Consider the following 25,652-nt stretch of genomic DNA (forward strand, 5'->3'; position numbering starts at 1 on the left):
GGTTCATTAAGAGATAAGAGTCTCATGGACTTTTCTGCCCAGGCTGGCTTTGAACCACAGTACTCAGATGTCAGCCTCCTGAGGAGCTAGAATAACAGGCATGAGCCACCCATACCCAGTTCCTTTCCATCAGAACAAACCTACATAAGAGATTCAAACACATTCCCCTCCCTTGCTTATTTATTTTTATTATTGCAGTGCTAAGGACGGATCTAGGACCTTGTCCCTGCTAACTAAGCCTGTGTTCTGCCACTTAGCTACAATCCCAGCTCCAACAGACAGTGTTTTATGGCATTAAGTTCTCTGGTCACATCATCAGACTGTTTAAGACAACGTCATTAGTCAATTCAGACATTCCATCACTTGCTTTCTCTTAGGCAAAATTTGGTTATTGAATGTTTGCTGCCTGTCAGTCATCTATCTGGGAGGAATGAACTGCCCATCGCCAGCTGCAAAACGTGTATGTGTGAGTGTGTACAAGTGTGTGTGTGTGCGCGCACATGAAATATACTCACAAGGACGCTTGCTGAACTGTGCTCTGCATTCAAGTCCCTCAGAGCTATATTGGAAATGAGAGATTTAGACACAAACTTATCCAGTCCAGGACCCAACACTCACTCCTATAAAAATAGAACTTCAAACTGGGTGCCAGTGGCTCCTACATTATCATCCTAGCTGCTCAGGAGGCTGAGATCTGAGGATCGCTTTTTGAAGCCAGCCTGAGCAGAAGAGTCCCCATGAGACTTTTATCTCCAATGAACCATTCAAAAACTGGATGTGGAGCTATGGCTCAAGTGGTAGGGTGCTAGGCTTGAGCACAAAGAGGCTCTAGGACAGTGCCTAGGCCGAGTTCAAGCCCCACAACTGGGGGAAAAAAAAAAAAAAATATATATATATATATATATGCCTCTTTCACTGTAACAAAAAAATATGTCCTTGACTGTAACATCTGGCCAATGAACACCATAAAACTGGAAGATAAAAGCTTTTTTTTCTCTAATACTGGTATAGGGACTTGAACTCAGGTCTTCATGTTCTGTTTTTTTGTTTGTTTTTGTTAAAGGCTAGCACTTGAGCCACAAAGAGTCTCACCAACTTCCTGCACGGGCTAGCTTCGAACCCTGATAAGTCAACTCTCAGCTTCCTGAGTAGCTAGGATGACAGACAGGAGCCACGAGCACGTGGCTGATCAAAAGCTTTGTAAAACAAGTTTCTCCACAGCAATTCGTTTGTAAGAAAATGTCTACTTGTAAGACAGCAATCAGAAACCGTGTTCTTGTAACAGGTTAACCATATCCTATCAAATTGTGGATTGAAATAAGCTGATGAGTTTTTTTTTCCTATCCCTTAAAAAGAAATAAAGTAATGGCTCTGTTACTTGGTAGGTTCTCCATTTTTCCAGTTCCAAGGAATACACAGGTCTCCATCCTGCATGACAGAATAGAAGTGTGAGATGCAAAGATGCATTCCCTGCAGATACGGCAGAGATTGTTCTAGTAGTCTCTTACAACACTCCACCATTTGTATACTAGAAATGCTGGGTTCCTTGTATAACTTCTCCAGGGAAAATTTCTTGGTGGAGGCCTGAATCAATTCGTGTTCAAGGACTTTTAACCTATGGCACAGGAGAAAAAAAAAGAAAAGCAAAAGGAAATATTGCCATGAGCTACAACTACATAATTGAACATAGAATGTCAACAGTCTTATCTGCTGGACATTGGTGGCTCACGCTTGTCATTCTAGCTACTCAGGAGGCTGAGATCTGAGGATTATGGTTCAAAGCCAGCCCAGGAAGGAAAGTCCCTGAGACTATTTTCTCCAATAAACTATCAAGAAAGCCAAAAGTGGAACTGTGGCTCAAGTGGCTGGTATGCTAGCCTTGAACAGAAGAGCTTAAGGTCAGTCAGTGGCCAGGCCCTGAGTTCAAACGCCAGGACTAGCAGAGGAAAAAGAAAAGGCATTAGTTCAAAAGCTTTGCTTCTGTTTGACATTGTAGCTAGAAATGACTGAAGACAGTAGAAGTTGCAAGTTTCAAAACATCGTTTTTATTTATTTTTTTGTGCTGGTACTGACTGGGGCTTGAACTCGGGCCTGGGCACTGTCCCTGAGCACTCTCACTCAAGGTGGGTGCTCTATCACTTGAGCCATAGTCCCACTACTAGTTTTCTGGTAGTTTACTGGAGATAAGAGTCTCACGGACTTTCCTGCCTGGGCTGGCTGTGAACCAAGATGTCACCCTCCCAAGAAGCTAGGATGACAGGCATAAAGTCAGCAGTCACCAGTCTTTCGTGAGAGAGAGAGACAGACAGACAAAGAAAGATAGAGACAGAGAGGAGAGGAGAGAGAGAGAGAGAGAGAGAGAGAGAGAGAGAGAGAGAGAGAGAGAGAATGTGTGTGTGTGGCCTAGGTGCTGTTCTTGAACTTTTTTTTTTAACTAAAGGCCATTCTACCATTTGAGCCACAGCTCCCTTTCTGCTTTTTGAAGGTTAATTGGAGGTAAGAGATCTCATAGTCTTTCCTGCCCAGACTGACCTCCAACAAAGATTCTCAGATCTCAGCCTCTTGAGTAGCTAGGATTCTATCTATCTATCTATCATATTATATCTATATATATATCTATATATCTCTCTCTCTCTCTATATATATATATATAGATATATATAGATATATATATTTGTCAATCGTTGGGCTTGAACTCTGGGCCTGGGCGCTGTCCCTCAGCTCTTCAGCTCAAGGCTAGCACTCTACCCTTGAGCCACAGCGCCACTTCCAGTTTTCTGGTAGTTCACTGGAGATAAGAATCTCCTGGACTTTCCTGCCAGGCTGGCTTTGAACCACCAAGATCCTCACATCTTAGCCTCCTGAGTAGCTAGACTGACAGGCGTGAGCCACCGACACCTGGCTTACAGTCCCATATTTATGTGTTCTAAATTCCTGAGCCTTTCAAAGTTAGAGTGAATGCTGTGGCTTTGCAGAGGGCATGAGTACTTACTCTTCCTTTTTCTTCATGTTCTCTCTCGCCTGGTGGGCCCTGGTGCAAATAAACCACTGCAGACTCACTAGATCGCAGAATACTGGGATATTAAAATGCCCGAGTTTGTGCAAGCTTGGAGCGTATCTGTCACTTAAAGGAAACATACATTAGGGTGAAAAAAAAAATCACTGACTTTTCTTCCTATTACTGCCATAAAAAAATGCTTTGATATTCTTGGAGTAGCAAGAGAAATCCCCCAGAACATCCAATTTTAAAAACATGAGCCAGTGGCTCATGCTTGGAATCATCACAACTCAGTAAGCTGAGATCTGAGGACCAAGGTTCGAAGCCAGCCTGGGCACGAAAGTCCAGGAGAGTCTTATCTCCCAGGAACCAGCAAAAAGCTGGAAGTGGGGCTGTGGGCTCAAGTGGTACAGCACTAGCCTTGAGCAAAACAACAACAACAACACAACCCTCCCCCCCCCAAAGAAACAACAGCAAAAGCCCCAGGACTAGTGCACACACGCACGCATGCACGTGCACATGTGCGTGCACACACACAGACACACACACACGTTAATTTAAAAAAAATTGTAAGATCTCCATGCTGGATACGACACAATTCAATGAACTCCATTAGAGGGGGAAATGACATGGTCCTGTTTTAGATATTTACCTGTTAAGAATCATTTCTAAGCCACGGAGACTTTGCGGATGGAAAGAGATTCTAGTTTTCAACAGTCTATTGTAAAACACATCAAGGAGAGAATAATATTCTTCCAGGGTTAATACTGGCTGGAATTCTTCAATATAAATGACTTGAATACCGCCTAGAAGAGAGCTTATTTGGTCTTCTAAAATCATTAGCTTTCTTTGAAGGTCAAAGTAACTTGGTAATCTTTCAAAGAGCTACAGTATTAAGACCAAAAAGAAAAAAAAAGAGACATATTTAGTTTTATGTTACTAAAAGAATGCAACTTTAGGTTTTCCTAAAGAGAACTGAAGAAAACTGAAGGAGAAAACACAGGAGAAACATTTAATATGATGTTTGTAATATGAATATTCAAAACATACCAGTGTGCATCTAGAGATTTTTTTTTTTTTGGTCAGTCCTAGGCTTGAACTCAGGGTCTGGGCACTGTCCTTGAGCTTTTTTTCTGCTTAAAGCTAGCACTCTACCACTAGCATTCTCCATCAGTGGAGCTTTTTTTAGTGATTAATTAGAGATAAGAGTCTCTTCTCAGATTCTTGGCTGGCTTCAAACTGCAATCTTAACATCTGAGTCTCTGTCTAGAGTAGCTAGGATGATAGGTGTGAGCCACAGGTGTCTGGCTTATATATGATATGTAATGTACTAAGAGGAAAATCAGAAAAGTTAGGGACTAGAAAAGTAGGGAGTAGCCTTAGTTTTCATAAAAAGTCACAAAGTAGATTATAAACAATTTGTATGCTTTTTATGTGTATATATATATATATATTTTTTTTTTTTTTGTCGGTCGTGGGGCTTGAACTCTGGGCCTGGGTGCTGTTCATCAGCTCTTCAGCTCAAGGCTAGCGCTCTACCACTTGAACCACAGCGACACTTCCAGCTTTTTCTGTTTATGTGGTGCTGAAGAATTGAACCCAGAGCCTCATGCATGCGAGGCCAGCACTCTACCACTGAGCCACCTTTCCAGCCCAGATTTTTATATTTCTATTGCATTCATTATAGAACTTTTTTGTGTGTGTGCTGGTCTTGATGGCTGAACTCAGGGTCTGGGTGCTGTCCCTGAGTTTCTTTTGTTCTAGGCTAGTGCTCTACCCGCTTGAGCTAGAGACCTTATTTCCAGCTTTTCTGGGGAGTAGTTTATTGGAGCTGAGTGTCTCATGGACTTTGCTGTCTGGGTTTGAACTGCGATCCTCAGATCTCAGCTGCATGAGTAGCGAGGGTGACAGGTGTCAGCCCCCGCAGCCCAGCAGGTTACATGGTATTAAGAATCTGATTGGCAAAGTGCTGGGGGCTAGGATGTAAACTTTGGTTAGCACAAAGGCAAAACAGAGCAGTATGAGAGGGAAGCCATGTGATTTTTCTTACTTTGGTCCAATGATGATGGACGTCCATGGTTCCTAGCATCACGTGACCCACTGCGCTCATGCCTGAGCGGTCTGTAAATACCAGGGTGCAGCCTGGAGGCAGAACACAAAGCCTTTTGTTATGGCTGGCAGAGAAGCTGAAAGGTCAGTTTTCTGCCTCTGGTTTGTGTTTATTTATTTTTTGATGCGGATACTGGGGCTTGAACTTAAAAAAGAGTCTGGCATGTCTCTTTGGCTTGTCATTCCAGGCTAACATTCTACCACTGGGGTGCCACCGGTCTCCTTCCAGCATTTTTTGGGAGATTGAGAGTCTTATGCTGGCCTCCAACTGTGATCCTTAGATCTCAGCCTCCTGAGCAGCTAGGCTGACGGAGTGGTCAGGTACCAGTGTCTTGGTCTAAATGACACTTTGAAGAGTGTGGAAAACGGTTACCTTTTGCTTTCTGCAGGGTTTCCAAGTTCTGCTGGGCCAGGCGGCCTAGGCTATGCAGCTGGCTACAGCGATGGGCGATTCCCCAGCCTCTCTGCCATCTATGCCAACAAACATAGGTGCGTTAGGAGCAGTATCCCCATGGGATGATGGCGGTTCTCGCTCTCACTGCTAGACTCCTGACATAGCCTGTGCCTTTCTGTCACACTCCACTTTTTGAGGGGAGGGTACTTTTTTTTTTGGGGGGGGGGGTCAGTCCTGGGGCTTGAAGTCTGGGCTTGGGCGCTGTCCCTCAGCTCTTCGGCTCAAGGCGAGTGCTCTACCACTTGAGCCACGGTGCCACTTCCATTTTTTTGGGGGGGTGGGGTGGGGTGATTCATTGGAGATAAGTATCTCATAGTGTTTCTTGCCTGGGCTGGCTTGGAGCCATGATCCTCAGATCTCAGCCTCCTGAGTAGCTAGGATGACAGGTGTGAGCCACCAGATCTACTAGTGGCCTTTTAAATTCAAACACCTGGGGCTGGGAAGGTGGCTCAGTGGTAGAGTGCTTGCCTTGCATGTCTGAAGCCCTGGGTTCGATTCCTCAGAACCACATACACAAAGGAAGCCAGAAGTAGCGTTTGACTCAAGTGATGAGTGCTAGTCTTGAGCAAAAAGAAGTTCAGGGACAGCACCCAAGCCCTGAGTTTCAAGCCCCAGGACTGGCCAAGAAAAAAAAAATTCAAATATCCATCTTACTGGATGTAATATAATTAGTGAATGTGTATTTGTGTGTATGTATGTATGTGTGTGTGTGTATATATACACACATTCATACACATATACATAATATATTAAACATGTTAAATATTACAATTTGTTTAAAGATTTAATATATAAGTTTAATAAATATATTAAGCATATATAAATTAAATATATTAAATATAATTATATATCTATAAATGCTAGGTATATATGGAAAAGGGTTAGGCTTTGGTTGTAGGTAATTTATGTGTATTTTAATCTATACATCGGGTTCTCTTTCCTTTTTTTTTTTCAGTTGTGGGGCTTGAACTCAGGGCCTGGGCACTGTCCCTGTACTCATTTGTTCAAGGCTAGCGCTCTACCACTTTGAGCCACAGCTCCACTTCCATTTTTTTTTTTTTTTTTGGTGGTTCATTGGAGATCAGAGTCTCACAAACTTTCCTGCTCGGCCTGGCTTTGAACAGCAATCCTTAGATGTCAGCCTCCTGACAGGTGTGAGCCACCTGTACCTGGTTAGGTTCTCTTCTTTATTACCTGATATCTGACAATTCCAACAAGTGACAGAGTTCGTCTTTTAAACGATCTAGTTCTTTCCTGAGTGGCAAACTATTGTTCAGCTTCTTAATGGCACTTTTTCCATTGTTATCTAGCCAGGATCTAGAAAGAAAAAACAAACAGAGATACAGACTTTGCAGTGGTAACTATGGTGTAACATTTCTCCTGTTAGAAGACCTTCATGAATCCCAGACCTCAGGGGGCTGAGATCTGAGGATCGTGGTTCAAAGACAGCCTGGATGGCTGGGAAGGTGGCTCAGTGGTAAAGCGCTTGCCTTGCATGCATGAGGCCCTGGGTTTGATTCTTCAGCACCACATAAGCAGAAAAAGCCAGAAGTGGTGCTGTGGCTCAAGTGGTAGAGAGCTAGCCTTGAGCTGAAGAGCTGAGGGACAGCACCCAGGCCCAGAGTTCAGGCCCACAACTGACAAAACCCCCCCCCAAAAAACCCAAAGATAGTCTGGACAAGAAAGTCTGTGAGACTCTTCTCTCCAATTAACCAGTAAACAAGCTGGAACTGGAGCTGTGGTCCAAGTGGTAGAGACCAGCCTTGAAAAGAAAAGCCTAGGGCAAGCATCCAGCTCCAGCTCCAGCATTGGTGTGTGTGAGTACATGCACACATGCGCACGCACACACTCATTTTTTTGTTGTTGGTGTTGTTGGTCATGGGGCTTGAACTCTGGGCCTGAGGGCTGTCCCTTAGCTCTTCAGCTCAAGGCGAGCGCTCTACCACTTGAGCCACAGCGCCACTTCTGGTTTTCTGTTGGTTTATTAGAGGTAAGAGTTTCACAGCCTTTCCTGCCTGGCTTTGAACCGCGATCCTCAGATCTCAGCCTCCTGAGTAGCTAGGATGACAGGCGTGAGCCACTGGAGCCTGGTTCACATGTTCTCTTATAGCAGCTAGCAGCTGTAAAGTTAAGCTGAGTTCTCAAACTTTGGACATTTTTACTTGGTTGTGGAGCTTGAACTCAGGGCCTGGGCTCTTGTGTTCAAGGCTAGTGCTGTACTACTCTGAGCCACAGCTCCAGTTCCAGTTTTCAGGTGGTTCTCTGGAGACAAGAGTCTCACAGGGCTGGATGTGAACCATGATTTTCAGGTCTCAGCCTCCTGAGTAGCTAGGATGACAGGTGTGAGCCACCAGCACCTGCCTGATTATAGCAACTTTAAATGAAACAGTTTTTTTTCCCCCTCTCCATAATGGTTACTGGAGTGATGAAATTAACTAGGGTGACTTTTCCTGCAAATTAAGCTTTGGTTTTCAAAAATGACGCTGTGTACATACGTGAGGGTTGTTTCCATTCTGGAGACTTGATCGAAGTCTTCATCCGGGTCCTTGAATCCAGTGAAGGAGTAATACGACTTGTCCCATTTGATGGGCCTGTTGGGAGTCCTTTTGCCTTCTCTGATAGGCTGAGAGTATACATTTGTGTTGGAGCTTTGGATATGTTTGGCAGATAAATTGCAGGAGTTGAGAATATATAATACGGTGCTCAGCAGATCTCTGGTATGCAAGGTAAACTGGACGGCTCGAAACCCTAGAATAGAATTCCCCGCCCCGGGCAAACAATTAATATAGATGGTTATTTGCTTTGCTTTACCAAGAATTTTCTTTCTTTTTGATTGCTGGTCCTGACGCTTGAACTCTAGGCCTTTTGTGTTCAAGGCTGGCTTTTTCTGTGATTAATTGGCAATAAGAGTCTCATGGACTTTTCTGCCCAGGCTGGCTTTGAACCATAACTCTCAGATCTCAGCCTTCTGAGTAGCTAGGATTACAAGAGTAAGCCACCGTTGCTAAGGATTTTCTTTCCATGCAATATTTATAGAGTCAGCCTTTTTTTTTGGTAGCATCTCAGGTCTGGATGTTGTCCCTCAACTTTTTTTTTGGTTGGTCGCAGGGCTTGAACTCTGGGCTTGGCGCTGTCCCTGCGCTCTACCACTTGAGCCATAGTGCCACTTCCAATTTTCTAGTGGTTTATTGGAGATAAGAGTCTCATGGACTTTCCTGCCTGGGCTGGCTTTGAACCGTGATCCTCAGATCTCAGCCTCCTGAGTAGCTAGGATTACAGGCATAAGCCACCAGCGCCCAGCTGAACCTCAGCTTTTATGCTCAAAGCTAACACTCTACCGACCCCTCCCCCCCCACTTTCCCAGCCCTCCAAAGGCATTCTGTAAGGAATTCATTGCACACAGGGCTGGCAAGAGACACATAGTAGAAACTGAAAAATGTACCGGAAGTACTGAAGGCTTCTGGGCTATCAGATGGGTTCTGGTCTGTTTCTCTTACATAAAAGGTAAGCTGAGTTGGTTTCAAAGACTTGAAGCCTGGTTTCTGGAGGTTTTCTAAGTAGACACTTAATCTCTTCAGAGAATTTTCATTGACTTCCTGGAAAAAAATACATATAATAGGGTGTTTAAATACAAAATAAAGAAATTATATTTGGCAAGCCAGGCGCTGGTGGTGCACACCTGTAATCCTAGCTACTCAGGATACTGAGATCTGAGGATCTTGGTTCAAAGTCAGCAGGGGCAGAAAAGTCTGGGAGACTCTTATCTCCTATTAAGCACCAATTAAGCTGGAAATAACCTGAGACTCAATGGGGGTGAGTGCTAGCCTTGAGCAAAAAATGCTCAGGGACAGGGCCTAGGCCCTGAGGACTGCAGCACACACACACACACAAGTTATATTTGCTTGCCTAGCATGCATGAAGCCCTGGGTTCCATTCCTCAGCACCATATACACAGAAAAAACTGGAAGTGGCACTGTGGCTCAAGTGGTAGAGCGCTAGTGTTGAGCCAAAGAAGCTTAGGGACAGTGCCCAGGCCGAGTTCAAGCCCCAGGACTGGAGAAAAAAAATTATTATTATAAGGCTGATATACAGAGTGGTTGTAGTTATGTAAGTCAGATAATGAGTACATTTCTTTTTGGACAATGTTACCGTTTTCCCTCTCTTGCTCTCTCCCAGTTTTTCCCTCCTGTCTCCACCCACAAATTGTATCGTGCATTTTTCATAGTCTAGTGAGTTCCACTGCATTTGTTCACCCTTTATCTTTTGTTCTGTGTGTGTATGTGTGAGAGAGAAAGAGAGAGAGAGAGAGAGAGCACACAAGCTTTGTGTTTGAACTCAGGGCCTGAGCTCTGTTACTGAGCATTTTTCTTTTTCTTTCTTTTTGGCCAGTCCTGGGGCTTGAACTCAGGGCTTGGGCACCGTCCCTGAGCTTCTTTTTGCTCAAGGTTAGTGTTCTACCACTTGAGCTACAGCACCATTCCCAGCTTTTTCTGAATAGTTTATTGGAGATAAGAGTCTCCCTGACTTTCCGGCTTCAGCTGGCTTCCTTCCAACTGTGATCCTTAGATCTCAGCCTCCTGAAAATTTAAGACTACAGGTGTGAACCATGAGTGATGGGCTGTGCTAGTTATTAATTTAAAGTCTTACTAGTTGTTTTTTTTTGGGGGGGGTGTTCCGTCGTGGGGCCTGAACTCTGGGCCTGGGCACTGTCCCTCAGCTCTTCAGCTCAAGGCTAGTGCTCTACCACTTGAGCCACAGTGCCACTTCTGGCTTTTTTCTTTTTTGCTTATGTGGTGCTGAGGAATCGAACCCAGGGCCTCATGCATGCAAGGCAAGTGCTCTACCACTGAGCCACCTTCCCAGCCCTCTTACTAGTTTTCAAGTTAGTACTTTCTAGATTTACTAGGTAAGCACTCATCACATGGGGCACATCCCAGCCCTTTGGAACACGAACTAAACAGAAATGTAGACAACAAAGTTCGTTTTTTTAATTAAAAAAATTTTTTTTAAAATGTTTTACCCTTTCTCTGGGGTGTTTTCCAAAGAAATCTGGATGGACTGCAAAATAGAAAGGTCTCAGGGCATTGATTGCTTCAGCTCCAGATAAAGCTCTTGAGTAATGAAACCAGTGCGGAAGTATCCTTTCTACTGAGAACCTGTCAAAAACACGTGGTTCGGTTATTTTCTCAGCATAGCTACACATCCCTCACATAGGAAATGACGTTCAAGTTAAAAGTACTATGCATAGGGTGTCTGTGGCTCATGCCTGTCATTCTAGCTACTCACGAGGCTGACCTCTGAGGATCACAGTTCAAAGCCAGCCTGGGCAGCAAAGTCTGAGAGACTCTTACCTCCAAAGAACCACCAGAAAACTGGAAGTGGAGCTGTGGCTCAAGTGGTAGAGTGTTAGCCTTGAGCGAAAAGGTTAAGGGTCAGTGCCTAGGCCCTGAGTTCAAGCCCCAAAAGCACACACACCCACAAATACTGGGAGTTTTTAAAATCTAGCAGTGGTTATTAATTACCCTGATGCAATATGAGCAATACTAGAAGACAAAATTTCCCCTCATGGTCCACTTTGTATTACTAACTTGTTTCACTACAAATGATGACCATTTTCTTTATAAATTCTTTGGGACAAGAAAAGTCTATTTTTGTTGGGCGCTGGTGGCTCACACTTGTAATCTAGCTACTCACGAGGGTAGTATCTGAGGATCATGGTTCAAAGCCAGCCCAGGCAGGAAAGCCCATGAGAGTCTTATCTCTCACAAACCTTTAGAAAATCAGAAGTGGAGCTGTAGCTCAAAGCGGTAGAGCACTATCCTTCAGTGAAAAGAGCTCAGAGACAGTGCCCAGGCTCTGAGTTCAATCCCTATTGCTGACCCAAAAAAAAAAAAAAAAAGTCTGTTTTGCTTTCCTCTATATTCAGTAGTGAAAAAAAATTTTGTTTTGAAATGGTGTCTTGGGTATCTTGTTTATGCAATCCAGGCTGGCCTTCAATTCTCCTGCCTCCGTCCCCTGAGTGCTTGGATTATAGGTGTGTACCACCCATGCCTGCCTGTAGTGGAAAGTATCTTGATAATCATAATATATAAGAAGGGCTGGGGGCTGGGAAGGTGGCTCAGTGGCAGAGTGCTTGCCTTGTATGCTCGAGGCCCTGGGTTCGATTCCTCAGCACCACATAAGCAAAAAGAAAAAAGCTGGAAGTGGCGCTGTGGCTCAAGTGGTAGAGCGCTAGCCTTGAGCTGAAGAGCTGAGGGACAGCGCCCAGGCCCAGAGTTCAGGCCCCACGACTGGATCCAAAAAAAAAAAAAAGAAGAGCTGGAGAACTATAGTTGATTCCTTCATTATTAGCATGACAATGTTCTAGTTAGTACTTGACATTCTCCTTTTTAAATTTTGGTCCAACACCTATGAAATACTATTAAAATTATATTTATCTCCCCCAATGAAACAAAAATGCAGATTTTGTGGTGTGTGTGTGTATACACCAGTCCTGTGGCTTGAACTCGGGGCCTACGTGCTGTCCCTAAATTTTATTTCCACCCCAACAAAGCTAGTGCTCCACCACTTTGAGCCACAACTCCACTTCCAGTTTTCTGAAGGTTCACTGGAGAGAAGAGGCTCATGGATTTTCCTGCCTGAGCTGGCTTCAAACTGCAATCCTCAGATTTCAGCTTCCTTGAATAGCTGAGATTAAAGGTATGAACCTGGTGACATCATTATTATTTTTTCCAGCTCCTAGGCCTTGAACTCAGGGCCTGGGCCCTGTCCCTGAGCTTCTTTTGTTTAAGGCTATAGCACTCTACCACTTGAGCCACAGAGCCACTTCCAGCTTTTTCTGTGTATGTGGTACTGAGGAATCGAACCCAGGGAAGGCTTCCTGCATACTAGGCCAGCACTCTACCACTAAGTCAGGCTCCCAGCCCTACCCCTGTCCCTGCTTTGAGTGGACTCTTAGAAGACCTGGTTGTTCCTATGAATTTTCACTTCGTTTTTCGAAATTCCTGCCTTCTGCTATAATGTAAAACAGCTGTAGAATTTAAAAGCTAACAGTGACTCAATGTATAGTTGAAACCCCCCGTACTCCATATAGATTGTATCATAGTTTACCTTGTCAGAGGCCTCAGGCAAAACATCACTGAATATATGTGTATATCAACTTCCAGGCATCCATCAATTGCCTATAAAATTAAGCAGATACCACAATTAAGCAGTACTCTACATTAAAAAAAAACCACATTAGCATTTATAGTACACCCCCTCCTGGAGTGAAATATTTAGGAATATGATAAAAACATGAGCAAAATGTATGTGGAAAACTACAGAGGTCTGACAGAAGAGATCAAAGAACCAAATAGACATTCCCTTATTCATAGATAGGAAGACTCAATATTGTCAAGATGTCACTTCTTTTCTTCCATACAACCTTAATATTTCATGGTCACTTGGTAGATATCAACAAATGGATTTTTTTTTTTTTTGGTCTGGTCGTGGGGCCTGAACTCTGGGCCTGGGTGCTGTTCCTCAGCTCTTCAGCTCAAGGCTATCATTATTATTTTTTCCAGCTCCTAGGCCTTGAATTCAGGGCCTGGGTACTGTCCCTGAGCTTCTTTTGCTCAAGGCTAGCGCTCTACCACTTGAGCCACAGCACCACTTTGGGCTTTTTTCTTTTTGTTTATGTGGTGCTGAGGAATGGAACCCAGGTGCCTCAGGCATGCAAGGCAAGTGCTCTACCACTGAGTCAACTTCCCAGCCCCAAATGGATTATTTTTTGTGTGCTGGTGGTAGAGTTTGAACTTAGAACCTAGGCACTGTCCCTTAGCTTTTTTTGCTCAAGACTAGTGCTCTGCCACTTGAGCCACAGCTCTACTTCTGACTTTTTGCTTGTTAATTGGATTATAAGTGTTCTTGCAGACTTTCCTGAGCTGGCTTCAAACCATGATCCTCAGATATCTGCGTCCTGAATAGCTAGGATTATAGGAATGAGCTACGAGCACCTGGCTTCAACAGATTTTTAAGTTTCTATGGAGCTACAAAAGATCCAGGCTGGGTACTGGTAGCTCCTGTCTGTGCCACATTCCTAGTTCTTCTTATGAGTTTCAGTTATAGAACATAGATTGTGAAAAAGACAGTGAGCATAGACTTTCTTGAATTAAAAAGAAGGCTAAAGCCAAGAACCAGTAGGTCTGGCCTGTAATTCTAACTACTCAGGAGGCTGAGATCTGAGGATTGTTGTTCAAGGCCAGCCCATACAGCAAAGTCTGTGAGATTCTTATCTCCCATTAAGCACCCCAAAGCCAGAAGTGGAATATGGCTCAAAGTGGTAGAGCACTAGCTGACAAAAACAACAACAAACAAACAAAAAACAATAAAAGAAGGCTAAAGCCAGGTGCCAGTACTCACATCTGTAATCCTAGCTACTCAGGACACTGAGATCTGAGGACTGTGGTTCAAAGCCAGTCTGGGCAGGAAAGTCTGTGAGACTCTTATCTCCAATGACTGAAAGTGGTAGAGTGTTAGCCTTGAGTAAAAAAGCTCAATGACAGGCCTCCAGTTCAAGCCCCAGGACTGGCACCCCCACACACAAAAATTAAATCTGCACTGTCTCAAAGAAAAATGGGGGGGCTGGGAAGGTGGCTCAGTGGTAGAGAGCTTGCCTTGCATGCATGAGGCCCTGGGTTCGATTCCCCAGCACCACATAAGCAAAAAGAAAAAAGCCGGAAGTGGCGCTGTCGCTCAAGTGGTAGAGTGCTAGCCTTGAGCTAAAGAGCTGAGGGACAGCGCCCAGGCCCAGAGTTCAGGCCCCATGACCGGACCCAAAAAAAAAAAAAAAGAAAAGAAAAATGGGGGGTGGGAATATATCTAAATTAGTGATAAATCTAAATGGTAGAGGAGTGTAAGAAAAAATGTTTTCCTTTGCTTAATACTTCTGACAAATCCAGAAATAGTTCTTGACAAGTAGAAGTCCCAAGATTGAGCTTTGGCCTTTTGGCACAATTTTATTTGAAAGTAGCTTATTGGAAACAAACAGAATCTCAGACTACTTTCCTTTAATATGTAACTTTCACTTAGTAATTATCTTACACGGCTAAAAAAGAATGTGTTCCAATCAAAGCAGGTGTTTGTGTGTGTGTCAGGGGAGGTAACTGGGGTTCACACTCAGGATTTGGACGCTGTCAGCCTTTTTGCTCAAGGTTGGCAATCTACCACTTGAACCACAGCTCCACTTTCAGCTTTTTGCTGGCTAATTGGAGATAAGAATCTCCTGGACTTTCCTGTCCCAGCAACTTGATTCTCAGATTTCAGCTTCTCACAGTAGTTGGAATGACAGAATTGCTTTTTTTGGGTCAGTCCTGGGGCTTGAACTCAGGGCCTGGGCACTGTCCCTGAGCTGCTTTTGCTCAAGGCTAGCACTCTACCACTTGAGCCACAGTACCACTTCCGGCTTTTTCTGTCTATGTGGTCCTGAGGAATCGAATCTGGGTCTTCATGCATGCTAGACAAGCTCTCTATCACTGTCACATTCCCCGCCCTGCAATTGCTTTAGGAGGGATATTTGTTAGGGGTGGTGGGTTAAGTGGGGAGGGGGACCAAACCAAAGAAAACCTCCTCCAAAACATCCCCCCCGCAAAAAAAAAAAGAAAACCCAGGCAAGCAAAAGTATCAAAAGCAGAAATCGTATTCAAGAAACTCACACCACTTTTGTTGCTTCCTTTTTTTGTTTTTTGTGTGGGTTTTTTTTTTTTTTTTTTTTTTGGTATATCACTTGTTGGGATTTCAAGTCCTGACAACTTGAGGTCACAGGTCAAAAAAAAGCTTTGGGGAGGGGAAGAAAACAGTCACAGTCAGAAACAATACAACCTTAGAAAGAAATGGTGCTACTCTATAAAGGGTTCAAGGCCAGCTAGGAGAGGTTCGTGGGAGACTCCCAAACCGCTGGCCTGGTTGTCTCCCAAACTCAAGCCAATTCAAGAGGCCAAGGTGGCTCTGAAGGTTGGGTGAGGGGGGTGGGGTTGGGGGTGAAGGGGGGGGTACACCCCTCAAACCGTGCCCCAAGGCTCTGTGGGAGCCCCCCACCCCTCCCTCCCACCTTTACGGACGCCAAAGTCTGGGGGTCTGGAGGGGGGGGGGGTCGGTTTGACCTGTTTCACCTCCCAGACTTTTCCAGAAGGAAAAAGGAAGGCCGCTGCCCTTCCCTCCCCCACCCCCTCCAGCCAGGTTGGGGGGGGGGACGACCACAGCATGCCCAACAGACGCTCGCCTCACCTCACAGAAGCGCGGACCCCCCCAAAATAGATTTCTCAGCTCTGTGCCCTCCCCGCCCCACTTCGGCGCGACCTTCGGCCGAGACAGCAGACAAGTGTGTGCGGCGCGCGCGTCTGTGTGTGTGGGAGGGCAGGCAGAGGGGGCGGGGCCTGCCCCGCGCGCGCTGATTGGCTACCGCGTGCCGGGCCTTCCTCCTCCGGCGCCTGCGCGCGCGCTGAGGGGCGCGCCCCGGGGGCGTGGTGGCGGTGGGGCGGGGAGAGGGAAGGTCTCGCGCTGACGTCAGGTTCACGCGAGCGCCCCCGCGGTGTTTTGAAGTTCGCGGCTTCTGGACTGGGTGTTTCCCCTGAAGAGAGACGCTCCGCCTGGACGCTTCCGTCGACGCCCGTGGAGGGAAGCGGTGGAAGGAGTCGGAAGATGACTGGCAGGCAAGGTTTGCCGGAGGACTCCCCGCCCCTCCACTCCCACCCAGAGCGCGCTCCGCCGGCGGCGGCGGCGGCGGGAGTGGTGGGGCGGCGCCGGCCTTGCGCATGCGCGCGGCCTTAGTGAAGAGGCCGCCTTTCTCCCCCCCCCCTCGGCTTACGCGCGAGTGCGCGTGCGCCGGCCCGTGCGCATGCGCGCAGTGTTCCGCCAGCTCTGCTCGGGAGTCGATTTGGGGGCCGGGCTTTGCAGGTCTGTTTGCAGGCACAGTCAGCCGCTTGGTACGTTCATATGAAGTTTTTTTGTGTGTGCCAGTCCTGGGGCTTGAACTCAGGGCCTGAGCACGGTCCCTGAGCTGCTTTTGCTCAAGGCTAGCGCTCTACCACTTGAGCCACAGCGCCACTTCAGGCTTTTTCTGTGTCTGTGGTGCTGAGGAATGGAACCCGGGGCTCCCTGCATGCTAGGCGAGCGCTCTCCCACGGAGCCACCTTCCCAGCCTGAGGCAGTTTTGATCTTTTTTTCTTCTGGTTTTTGTGTGCAGGTACTGGGGCTTGAACTCGGGGCCTGGGCGCTGTCCCTGAGCTGCTTTTGCTCAAGGCTAGCACTCTACCACTTGAGCCACACAGCCCACTTCTGGCTTTTTCTGTGTCTGTGGTGCTGAGGAATGGAACCCAGGGCTTCAGGCATGCTAGGTGAGCACTCTACCGCCGAGCCACATTTCCATCCCCATCCAATATATTTTATTGTTGGGAAACTATTACCTCACTGGAAGTCAATAAAGAACAAAAGCTCAATACAGTGAGTGCTCTTTATTTTTATTGCTTTTTATTTTCAACAATGATTACTGGAACTTAAAAAAAAAACAAACAAACCCACGAAACCAACAACTCAGCCCTTCGATGCCTAACAGTTAGTGAAAAGCCATACCTTCCCAGCCCATTTCATGTTCTCTTTCAGCCACTTCAGGGCTGAACAGTTTTCCAAACTGTAAACTTGCTCCTTGTTCACGTTGACTGTCATGTGCTTAATGAAGAGCTTGGGGTCTGATATGCGGGCGGCTGTTATTAACCTTTCCACTGCAGCCTGGTAGTCATCCTTGCTTCGAGATTTGTTTTCTTCACATCTGTAAAGTGAACACCTCCCAAACTCAGAAACTTATTTTTTGCCAATCCTTGAACTCAGGACCTGGGTGCTGTCCCTGAGCTTCTTTTGCTCAAGGCTAGCACTCTACCTCTTGAGCCACAGCACCATTTCTGGCTTTTTCTGTGTATGTGATGCTGAGGAATTGAACCCAGGGCTTCATGCATGCTAGGCAAGCACTCTTCCACTAAGCCACCATCCCAGCCCTAGAAGCTGTATCTAAAAGGCAGCAAAAGGGTTTCTTCCAGAGTCCTTTGTATTTACTATTTCCACACTATTAGTCTTTTCACCATGTTCTTTTAGCAATGGCTTTTAAGTTTTTTTTTATTCACTTTTAAAATATTTTATGATCGTTCAGGTGTTGTACAGAGGGGTTACCATTGTATAAGTCAGGTAATGAGTATCTTTATGACAATATCACCCTTTTTGCATTTTTTTATGCTTTATGTGTGTGCCAGTCCTCGGGCTCAACTCAGGGCCTGGGTGCTATTCCTGAGCTTTTTTGCTCAAGGATAGCTCTCTACCACTTAGGCCACAGGCTCACTTCTGCCTTTTTTGTGCAATTATAATCAATCTCATGGCCTTTTCTGCCCAGGCCAGCTTTGAACTACAATCATCAGATCTCAGCCTCCAAAGTACCAAGGATTAAAGGCATGAGCCTGTAATTTTAATATATAGAAATGAGCCTGACTGATGCTTTTATTTTCAATAGTTTTTTTTTTTCTTGTCAGTCATGGGGGGTGAACTCTGGGCCTGCACACTGTCCCTCAGCTCTTCAGCTCAAGGTGAGCACTCTACCACTTGAGCGATAGCGCCACTTCTGTCTTTTTCTGCTTATGTGGTGCTGAGGAATTGAACCCAGGGCCTCATGCGTGCAAGGCAAGCGCTCTACCACTGAGTCACCTTCCCAACCCCTCAACAGTATTTTTGAATGAACCTAATAAACTATCCCTTTAGACCTGCTCCTTAGAGCTTTTGGAGTGAGCAAAAAAGATAAAGACCTTTTTAGTACCAAACTACACAAGAAAGGTTGAACATTCAGTAACATATTTGAAGTCATGAAAGTGTTTATTGAATGCCACTTGTTTGGTTTTTATTTCTTAGTAATGTTGGAAATAAAATCCAGGGCCTTACATCCACTAAGCAAATACTCTACCATTGAGTTTATTACCTTAGCATCTTAAATTGTTTGGTTTTAAGCTTCAAATATGTCTCTTTCTCAATGTAAATGTAACCAAGCTTGTAACGTGTACATAAAGTATATATACATATTTATACACACACAATCACATACATAACCTAGGGCAGACATACTCTACCTTCACGGAGTACAGTTAAAGTTATTACTAGGGCTGGGAATGTGGCTTAGTGGTAGAGTGCTTGCCTAGAAAGCATGAAGCCCTGGGTTCGATTCCTCAGCACCACATACACAGAAAATGCCGAAGTGGTGCTGTGTGGCTCTAGTGGTAGAGTGCTAATCTTGAGCTAAAGAGCTGAGAGACAGCACCCATGCCCAGAGTTCAGGCCCCACAACTGACAAGTTATTACCAGGGCTTAGTGGTAGAGTGGATTAGTGGTAGAGTGCTCGCCGAGCATGCATGAAGCCTTGGGTTGATTCTTCAGTACCACATGAACAGAAAAAGCCGAAAGTGGCACTGTATGGCTCAAGTGGTAGAGTGCTAGCCTTGAACAAAAGAAGTTCGGGGACAGAGCCCAGGCCCTGGATTCAAGTCCCAGGACTGGCAAAAAAAAGAAAGAAAGAAAAAAGAAAAAAAGTTATTATCAACAAACCTTTTCAAAACTATCTGTAGCATCTGTGTAGATGGTCCAGGACTTTGAATACTACTAGCGTTAGAGACCAGGAAGATTTCGATAGCTAAAAGCATTTCAATCTCAGATAAATACGATGGAATCAGTAGAAGCTTTCTGTATAAATTTCCCTCTAATGGTGGATAACATCCTAAAGAAAGAGCACCTGAAAATTAAATAACAGGTAAAAGTTTACTAAAACCCCAATAGATATAAACCTAAATTTCCAAAATAGTTATAGTGACCATTTGAGTGAAGAAGAGACAGTGCTCAGGGCCCTGAGTTCAAGCCTCAGGCCTGGCACACACACACACAGTGACTGGAAACAAAAGAGAAATAACATTTTAACAACAACAACAAAAAAAAAAACCAGTTCTATTTATCAACTTATTTTTACACATTTAAAGAATTTTAAAGATGGATCTTGGGAAATAAAATTCAAAACCAATAGATAGCCAATGAAAAACATCTGAAATGGAACGTACTTTTGTAGTGGGTTCTAGCTTTGAGCCATAAACAGCTCCTTCCTAAAGAAGTAATTAATCTTCTGAGGAAGGAGAACTCAATTGGAATACTCTTTGTCATCATGAATTCTGCCACCGAAGATGACATGCCAAGACTGTTGCTTTCTATGCAGGCATCAAGAAGTTTATTAAAAAGAAGGCTGTACTGGGATATCTCCATAGTTTCTGAAATGAAGAAGATGAAAAAAACAACAACTGTTTGGCTTTTTGATCTTGGGAGATTGAACCCAGGATGTTACTAGGCAAGTGCTTTGCCACTAAACTATATCTCAGCCCGGAAAAAAAAAGTGTTTTTTTTATGATTATTATTACTATTTTTTTTGATGGTGGTGGTAAAACCTATGTTGGTCTTTCAATTTTTTTTTTTTCTTTATCCTTTGGCTTCCTTGGCTTTTCTTGTGTGCCAAAGAAGTTACAGCCACTAAAGTGTAATTTTCTTTTTTTTTTTTTTTGGGTCCGGTCGTGGGGCCTGAACTCTGGGCCTGGGCACTGTCCCTCAGCTCTTCAGCTCAAGGCTAGCACTCTACCACTTGAGCCACAGCGCCACTTCCGGCTTTTTTCTTTTTGCTTATGTGGTGCTGAGGAATCGAACCCAGGGCCTTGAGCATGCAAGGCAAGCGCTCTACCACTGAGCCAACTTCCCAGCCCTAAAGTGTAATTTTCTTAATTTTTTTTTTTTTGTCAGTTGTGGGGCTTGAACTCTGGGCCCAGGCGCTGTCCCTGTGCTCTTCAGCTCAAGGCTAGCACTCTATCGCTTGAGCCACAGCGCCGCTTCTGGTTTTCTAGTGGTTTATTGGAGATAAGAGTCTCACGGACTTTCCTGCCCGGGCTGGCTTTGAACCATGATCCTCAGATCTCAGCCTCTGGAGTAGCTAGGATTACAGGCATGAGCCACTGGCACCCGGCTCTTAATGTATTTTCTTTCTGGTTCTTTTTTTTTGGTCCAGTTGTGGGGACTGAACTCTGGGCCTGAGCACTGTCCCTCAGCTCTTCAGCTCAAGGCTAGCGCCTCTACCACTTGAGCCACAGCGCCACTTCCGGCTTTTTTCTTTTTGCTTATGTGGTGCTGAGGAATCGAACCCAGGGCCTCAGGCATGCAAGGCAAGCGCTCTACCACTGAGGCAACTTCCCAGCCCCTCTTAATGTATTTTCTAAGGAAGAAACTAAAAAGCTTTGACAAAATCCAAACTGTTTTCTTTCCTTTATGAGGGACAATGTGAAAAGAAGTTCCTCCCAGATTTCAAAAGTTGTTTAGATGTTTGTGTTCAGGTACAAATTCATATTTGCTTGTCTTGAATAATTTCATGTTGTTTTCAGTAACTTCAGCCTTCTTGGATTTGCCCATGACTATAACTAAATCAAGTCTTTTAAAAATCTCTCAATGAAGCCTGATGCTGGTGGCTCACACCTATAACCCTACCTACTCAGGAGGCTGAGATCTGAAGATCCCCGTTCAAAGCCAGTCTGGGTAGAAAAGTCTGTGAGACTGATGACAACAGTAACAAATCTTTCAATGAGTATTCCTACTTTTTTATTTTTTGCCCATCTTGGGGCTTGAACTCAGGGCCTGGATGCTGTCCTTGAGTCTCTTTGTGCTCAAGGCTAGCGCTCTACCACTTTGAACCACAGTGCTACTTTCAGCTTTTTCTGAGTAATTTATTGGAGATAGAGTCTCACAGACTTTCTTGCCTGGGCTGGCTTTGAACTGGGATCCTCAGATCACAGTCTCCTGAGTAGCTAGGGTTATATGCATGAGCCACCAGCGCCCAACTCTTTTAATTGCTCTTAAAGGAATGAGAAGTTATCTTGGAGACATCCAACTTTCTTCCCTTTCTTCAGTGGGGTATATACAACTAAGGCTCTAGGTCTTCATTACTATGGGATGTCTCACTATAGGATGTCTCAGTGATCTTATTATGAAACGAATCTCTTCACTTTTCCCATTAGAGGAACTTATTAGTTTACTCTTCTCAGGTCTCTCTTTTTTTCTTTGTTGGTCAAAGGGCTTGAACTCTGGGCCTGAGTGCTGTCCCTCAGCAATTCAGCTCAAAGTGAGCACTCTACCACTTGAGCTACAGCCCCACTTCCGGTTTTCTGGTGGTTTACTGGAGATAAAGCGTTTCACAGACTTTCCTGCCTGGGCTGGCTTTGAACCTCGATCCTCAAATCTCAGCCTCCTGAGTAGTTAGAATTACAGGCGTGAGCCACCACCAGCACCTGGCTTCTCAGATCTCTTTATGAATAGCCCTCATTACACACAAAGACAACCCTGTTTGTTATTTAGGATCTTCCAAAATCTGGCATATCTGTCTGTCTGTCTTGGTCAGATCAATCGAGATCTATCTATCTATCTATAACTGGCATGCAAGTATGTGCCCATGTGCAAGTACACAGACACAGACTCACACTTAAAATGGTCACTCTGTTTCATTACCAATGCAGTCCTCTATATCAAGGGCCTGCTGTATCAAAATTTAAAAAAAAAACCTACCATGAAGGTACTGACGAGAAGCATGCTAATCATAGTAATGGCATCTGTAGAATAGGAAAATGGAGATTTATAGGGTATGATACAAGCCCAGTCCTCAGCTGAATATTTCCATGGTCTCACAGCTAATTCCTGACCCAAATTTTGCTCCCCACCTATGACAGAAGCCTTAACCTGAAAGATTCCATATGCCGTGGCCCGTGGTGGTGGTCTGCCTTCCACCCCATCATCTCTTATTTCCCCCATGGATTCCAAGTTCCATAGATTCACCACGAGGAGGAAACTTAGCTTCATTCTCTTATTACAGTGAGTTCTTTTAAGTTCTTGCCAGGGACCCCTAAACACATCTTGGGCTGCTGACATCACAAGAGGTAGGCAAAGGATATGAGGAAAATGTTGACCAACAACTAGAAGAGAAAAGCATTTCTGCTTTGGAAGCCACCAGGAAGCCATTGTTTAATTTGCAAGAGAACACTTTTTAGGAAATGACTTTGTTAAAGAAAATATGCAGGAAAATATATAGAAACCCCAAACCCAACAGGTGGAGAACTGTATTCTTATTAACCAACACCAGATGGGCAAAGATAAGCTAGGCGTTTGAAAAACATACCTTGAGAATTCAGAAAACCTGGAAGGTTCTGCAAAACCTCAAATGTCTGTCTGTAAAGGCTCTTGGCCAGCACTTCATGTGCAATTGTGCACAGCAGGTTATGTCGATTAAGCACATCAAATCTGTCGCATGGCCAGAGGGGTGTGTTGATGATCCATTCTGATTCTTCAAAAACAATACAAAACAAAAACAAATGCTTTATACTGTGAACTCACAACTTGTGCCTTAAAAGTATCTTCTGGAGAAGGGGCAAAGCTTAAATGTGGGTCATGAGAGCAACTTGAGACCGGTGATCATTATTCTATTATCCCACAACTACTAGCCACTTTGCTATAGTTTCATTTTTGTATTTTTTGGGTTTTTTTTTGGTGGTTCTTAGGGGTTGAACTCTGGCCTGGGCACTGTCCCTGAGCTTTTTTTGCTTAAGGCTCGTGATTAATTTGGAGATAAAGAGTCTCTCAGTCTTCCCTGTGACTGGCTTCAAACTGTGATCCTCAGAACCCAGCCTCCTGAGTAGCTAGGATGACTGTGCCTGGCTGCTATAATTAAGACAGTGTTCTAGACAGTATTGATTCTAAGGTTAATCCTTGTTGTATTTTTTTGTTTGTTGTGGGGCTTGAACTCAGGGCTTGAGCCTGTCCCTGAGCCTCTTTGTGCTTAAGGCTAGCACACTACCATTTGAGCCACAGTGCCACTTGTTTTTTTTGAGTAGTTAATTGGAGGTAAGAGTCTCAAGGGGACTTTTCTGCCTGGGCTGGCTTTGAACTGTGATCCTCTGATCTCAGCTTCCTGAGTAGCTAGGATTACACAGGTGTGAGCCACCGGTGCCTGGCTTAACCCTTATTTTTATACAACAAAGTTTGATTATATAGTGACTATGTGCTTTAACATAAAATATTTGAGTGGACAAGTTCAGTGACCCTAGCCAGCTACCCGGGGCAGAGAGCAGGAGAATTACAGTTTGAGGCCAGCCCAGGCAAAAAGATAGTGAGAATTCCATCTCATTTAAATCAGTAAGGGGAGCCTTCTTTGTTTGAGATGTTTACCAAATCATGTATCTGTATTTTTAAAAGAATGTAAATAAGTTGATTATTTTATGTGCCAAAGCAAACAAACTGATCATGGGGAGTTTGAACTTTTGGGCTGGCGGGCTGGGAATGTGGCTCAGTGGTAGAGTGCTTGCCTAGCATGCAGGAAGCCCTGGGTTTGATTTCTCAGCACCATATCCACAGAAAAAGCCGGAAGTGGTGCTGTGGCTCAAGTGGTAGAGTGCTAGCCTTGAACAAAAGAAGCTCAGGGACAGCGCCAAGGCCCAGAGTTCAAGCACCAGGACTGGCAAAAAAGAAAACAAAACACAAAAAAACCCTTTTGGGCTGGGATGTAGCTTAGTGGCAAAGCACTTGCTTAGTAAGTGCAGAAGGTCCAGTACCAAAAAAAGACCTTTTAATTTAATCTACTTAGTTCACAACTTTACCATGACATGTTTATGAAACATAGGTTTTCAGATGAGGATTGGAATAGAAGTTTATTAGTATACTTAACACTAATTTTAGAGTAATAAAAGCTAATCATCTACTTTCATGCTTGATTCAATTCTTGGTAAATCTCTGCCATTTGTTTATTACCTCAGAATCAAAATATAAGGGGATTTTCTGTAAGAGTCATTCTTTTTTGTTGTTGGTTGTGGGGCTTGAACTCCTGGTTTGGGCACTGTCCCTGAGTTTTTTTGCTCAAGACTAGAGAGCTGTATCACTTTGAGGCACACCTCTGCTTCTGGCATTTGGTGATTAAGAGTCTCATGGACTTCCCTGCTTGAGCTGGCTTTGAACTGGAATCCTCAAATCTCAGCTTTCTGAGAAGCTAGGATGGTAGGCATGAGCCACCAGCACTTAGCTAAGAGACAGTCTTTTTTTTTTTCCTTCCAGTCCTGGGGCTTGAACTCAAGGACTGAGCACTGTCCCTGAGCTTCTTTTGCTCAAGGCTAGCGCTCTACCACTTGAGCCACAGCACCACTTCCGACTTTTTCTGTGTATGTGGTACTGAGGAATTGAACCCAGGGCTTCATGCATGTTAGGCAAACACTCTACTACTAAGCCACATTCCCAGCCCTGAATACAAAGTTCAAGGAACATAGTGGTAAATAGGAAATTCTAGGATGGCTAAAGGTATGGACTGTTGAAGCATTATACACAAGAAAAAGTACAAAATACAAAAAGTACAAAAATACAAAGGACTTAAAGAGCAGTTTGTGAAGTAGAAAAAAAAGGCAAAAGAAAAATGTAAATGTATATAATTAAGAGTTACAGGAAAGTGAAAAGTTGAGCAAATTTTATAAATATCTAACAGATCAAGAGCTAGCATCTTTGGTATTTAAAAACACTGCAATACAGAAAGGCATTATATATTGTGATTTTCTATCATCTATCTATCTGTCTGTCTGTCTGTCTGTCTGTCTGTCTGTCTCTATCTATCTATCTATCTATCTATCTATCTATCTATCTATCTATCTATCTATCTATCTATCTATCTATCTATGAATCTATGAATGATAGGCAGCACCTAAACTAATCATCTGAGGTGTTGCTTTATTTATTTATTGTATATTTAAAAATTATGAAGATTATGTTAAATATAAAAATCAGTTATGCTGGGTGCCGGTGGCTCTTGCCTGTCATCCTAGCTACTCAGGAGGCTGAGATCTGAGGATCGTGGTTCAAAGCCAGCTGGGCAGGAAAGTCTGTGAGACTCTTTTTTGTTGTTGTTGTTGCTGGTTGGTTGTGGGGTTTGAACTCTGGGCTTGGGGGCTGTCACTGCACTCTTCAGCTCAAGTCAAGTGC

At 44.4% G+C, this 25,652-nt stretch overlaps 2 protein-coding genes across 3 annotated transcripts in view; both read right to left on the minus strand.

Annotated features, from left to right (window-relative positions):
* Positions 1–1,317: 1,317 nt before the first annotated feature.
* Tcaim (T cell activation inhibitor, mitochondrial) lies at positions 1,318–15,848 on the minus strand. Of its 2 annotated transcripts, XM_042665949.1 has the most exons (11): positions 15,828–15,845; positions 12,672–12,742; positions 10,582–10,717; positions 9,004–9,157; positions 8,057–8,309; positions 6,756–6,878; positions 5,481–5,578; positions 5,049–5,140; positions 3,651–3,883; positions 2,993–3,124; positions 1,318–1,615 (listed from the first exon to the last, which is right to left on the minus strand). In XM_042665949.1, the coding sequence occupies exons 2-11, from the start codon at positions 12,695–12,697 to the stop codon at positions 1,375–1,377; spliced, it is 1,488 nt and encodes a 495-aa protein (XP_042521883.1). In that variant the 5' UTR covers positions 12,698–12,742; positions 15,828–15,845; the 3' UTR covers positions 1,318–1,374. The 2 variants fall into 2 exon arrangements, with proteins under 2 accessions (XP_042521883.1, XP_042521884.1); XM_042665950.1 differs by lacking the exon at positions 2,993–3,124 and having other exon boundaries at positions 15,828–15,848.
* Positions 15,849–17,082: 1,234 nt separating this feature from the next.
* Positions 17,083–25,652, minus strand: part of Topaz1 (testis and ovary specific TOPAZ 1) — a 44,164-nt gene continuing 35,594 nt past the window's right edge. Inside the window, exons 17-20 of the mRNA XM_042665904.1 lie at positions 22,816–22,980; positions 19,679–19,882; positions 19,176–19,359; positions 17,083–17,367 (exon numbers count right to left, since the gene is read on the minus strand). Coding sequence (XP_042521838.1) covers positions 17,148–17,367; positions 19,176–19,359; positions 19,679–19,882; positions 22,816–22,980 — 773 coding nt within the window. The 3' untranslated portion in view covers positions 17,083–17,147. The remainder of the gene's footprint in view (positions 17,368–19,175; positions 19,360–19,678; positions 19,883–22,815; positions 22,981–25,652) is intronic.

The sequence above is a fragment of the Dipodomys spectabilis genome, unplaced genomic scaffold (assembly GCF_019054845.1).
Source record: "Dipodomys spectabilis isolate Male_0828 unplaced genomic scaffold, ASM1905484v1 ptg000360l, whole genome shotgun sequence".
NCBI lineage: Eukaryota > Metazoa > Chordata > Mammalia > Rodentia > Heteromyidae > Dipodomys > Dipodomys spectabilis.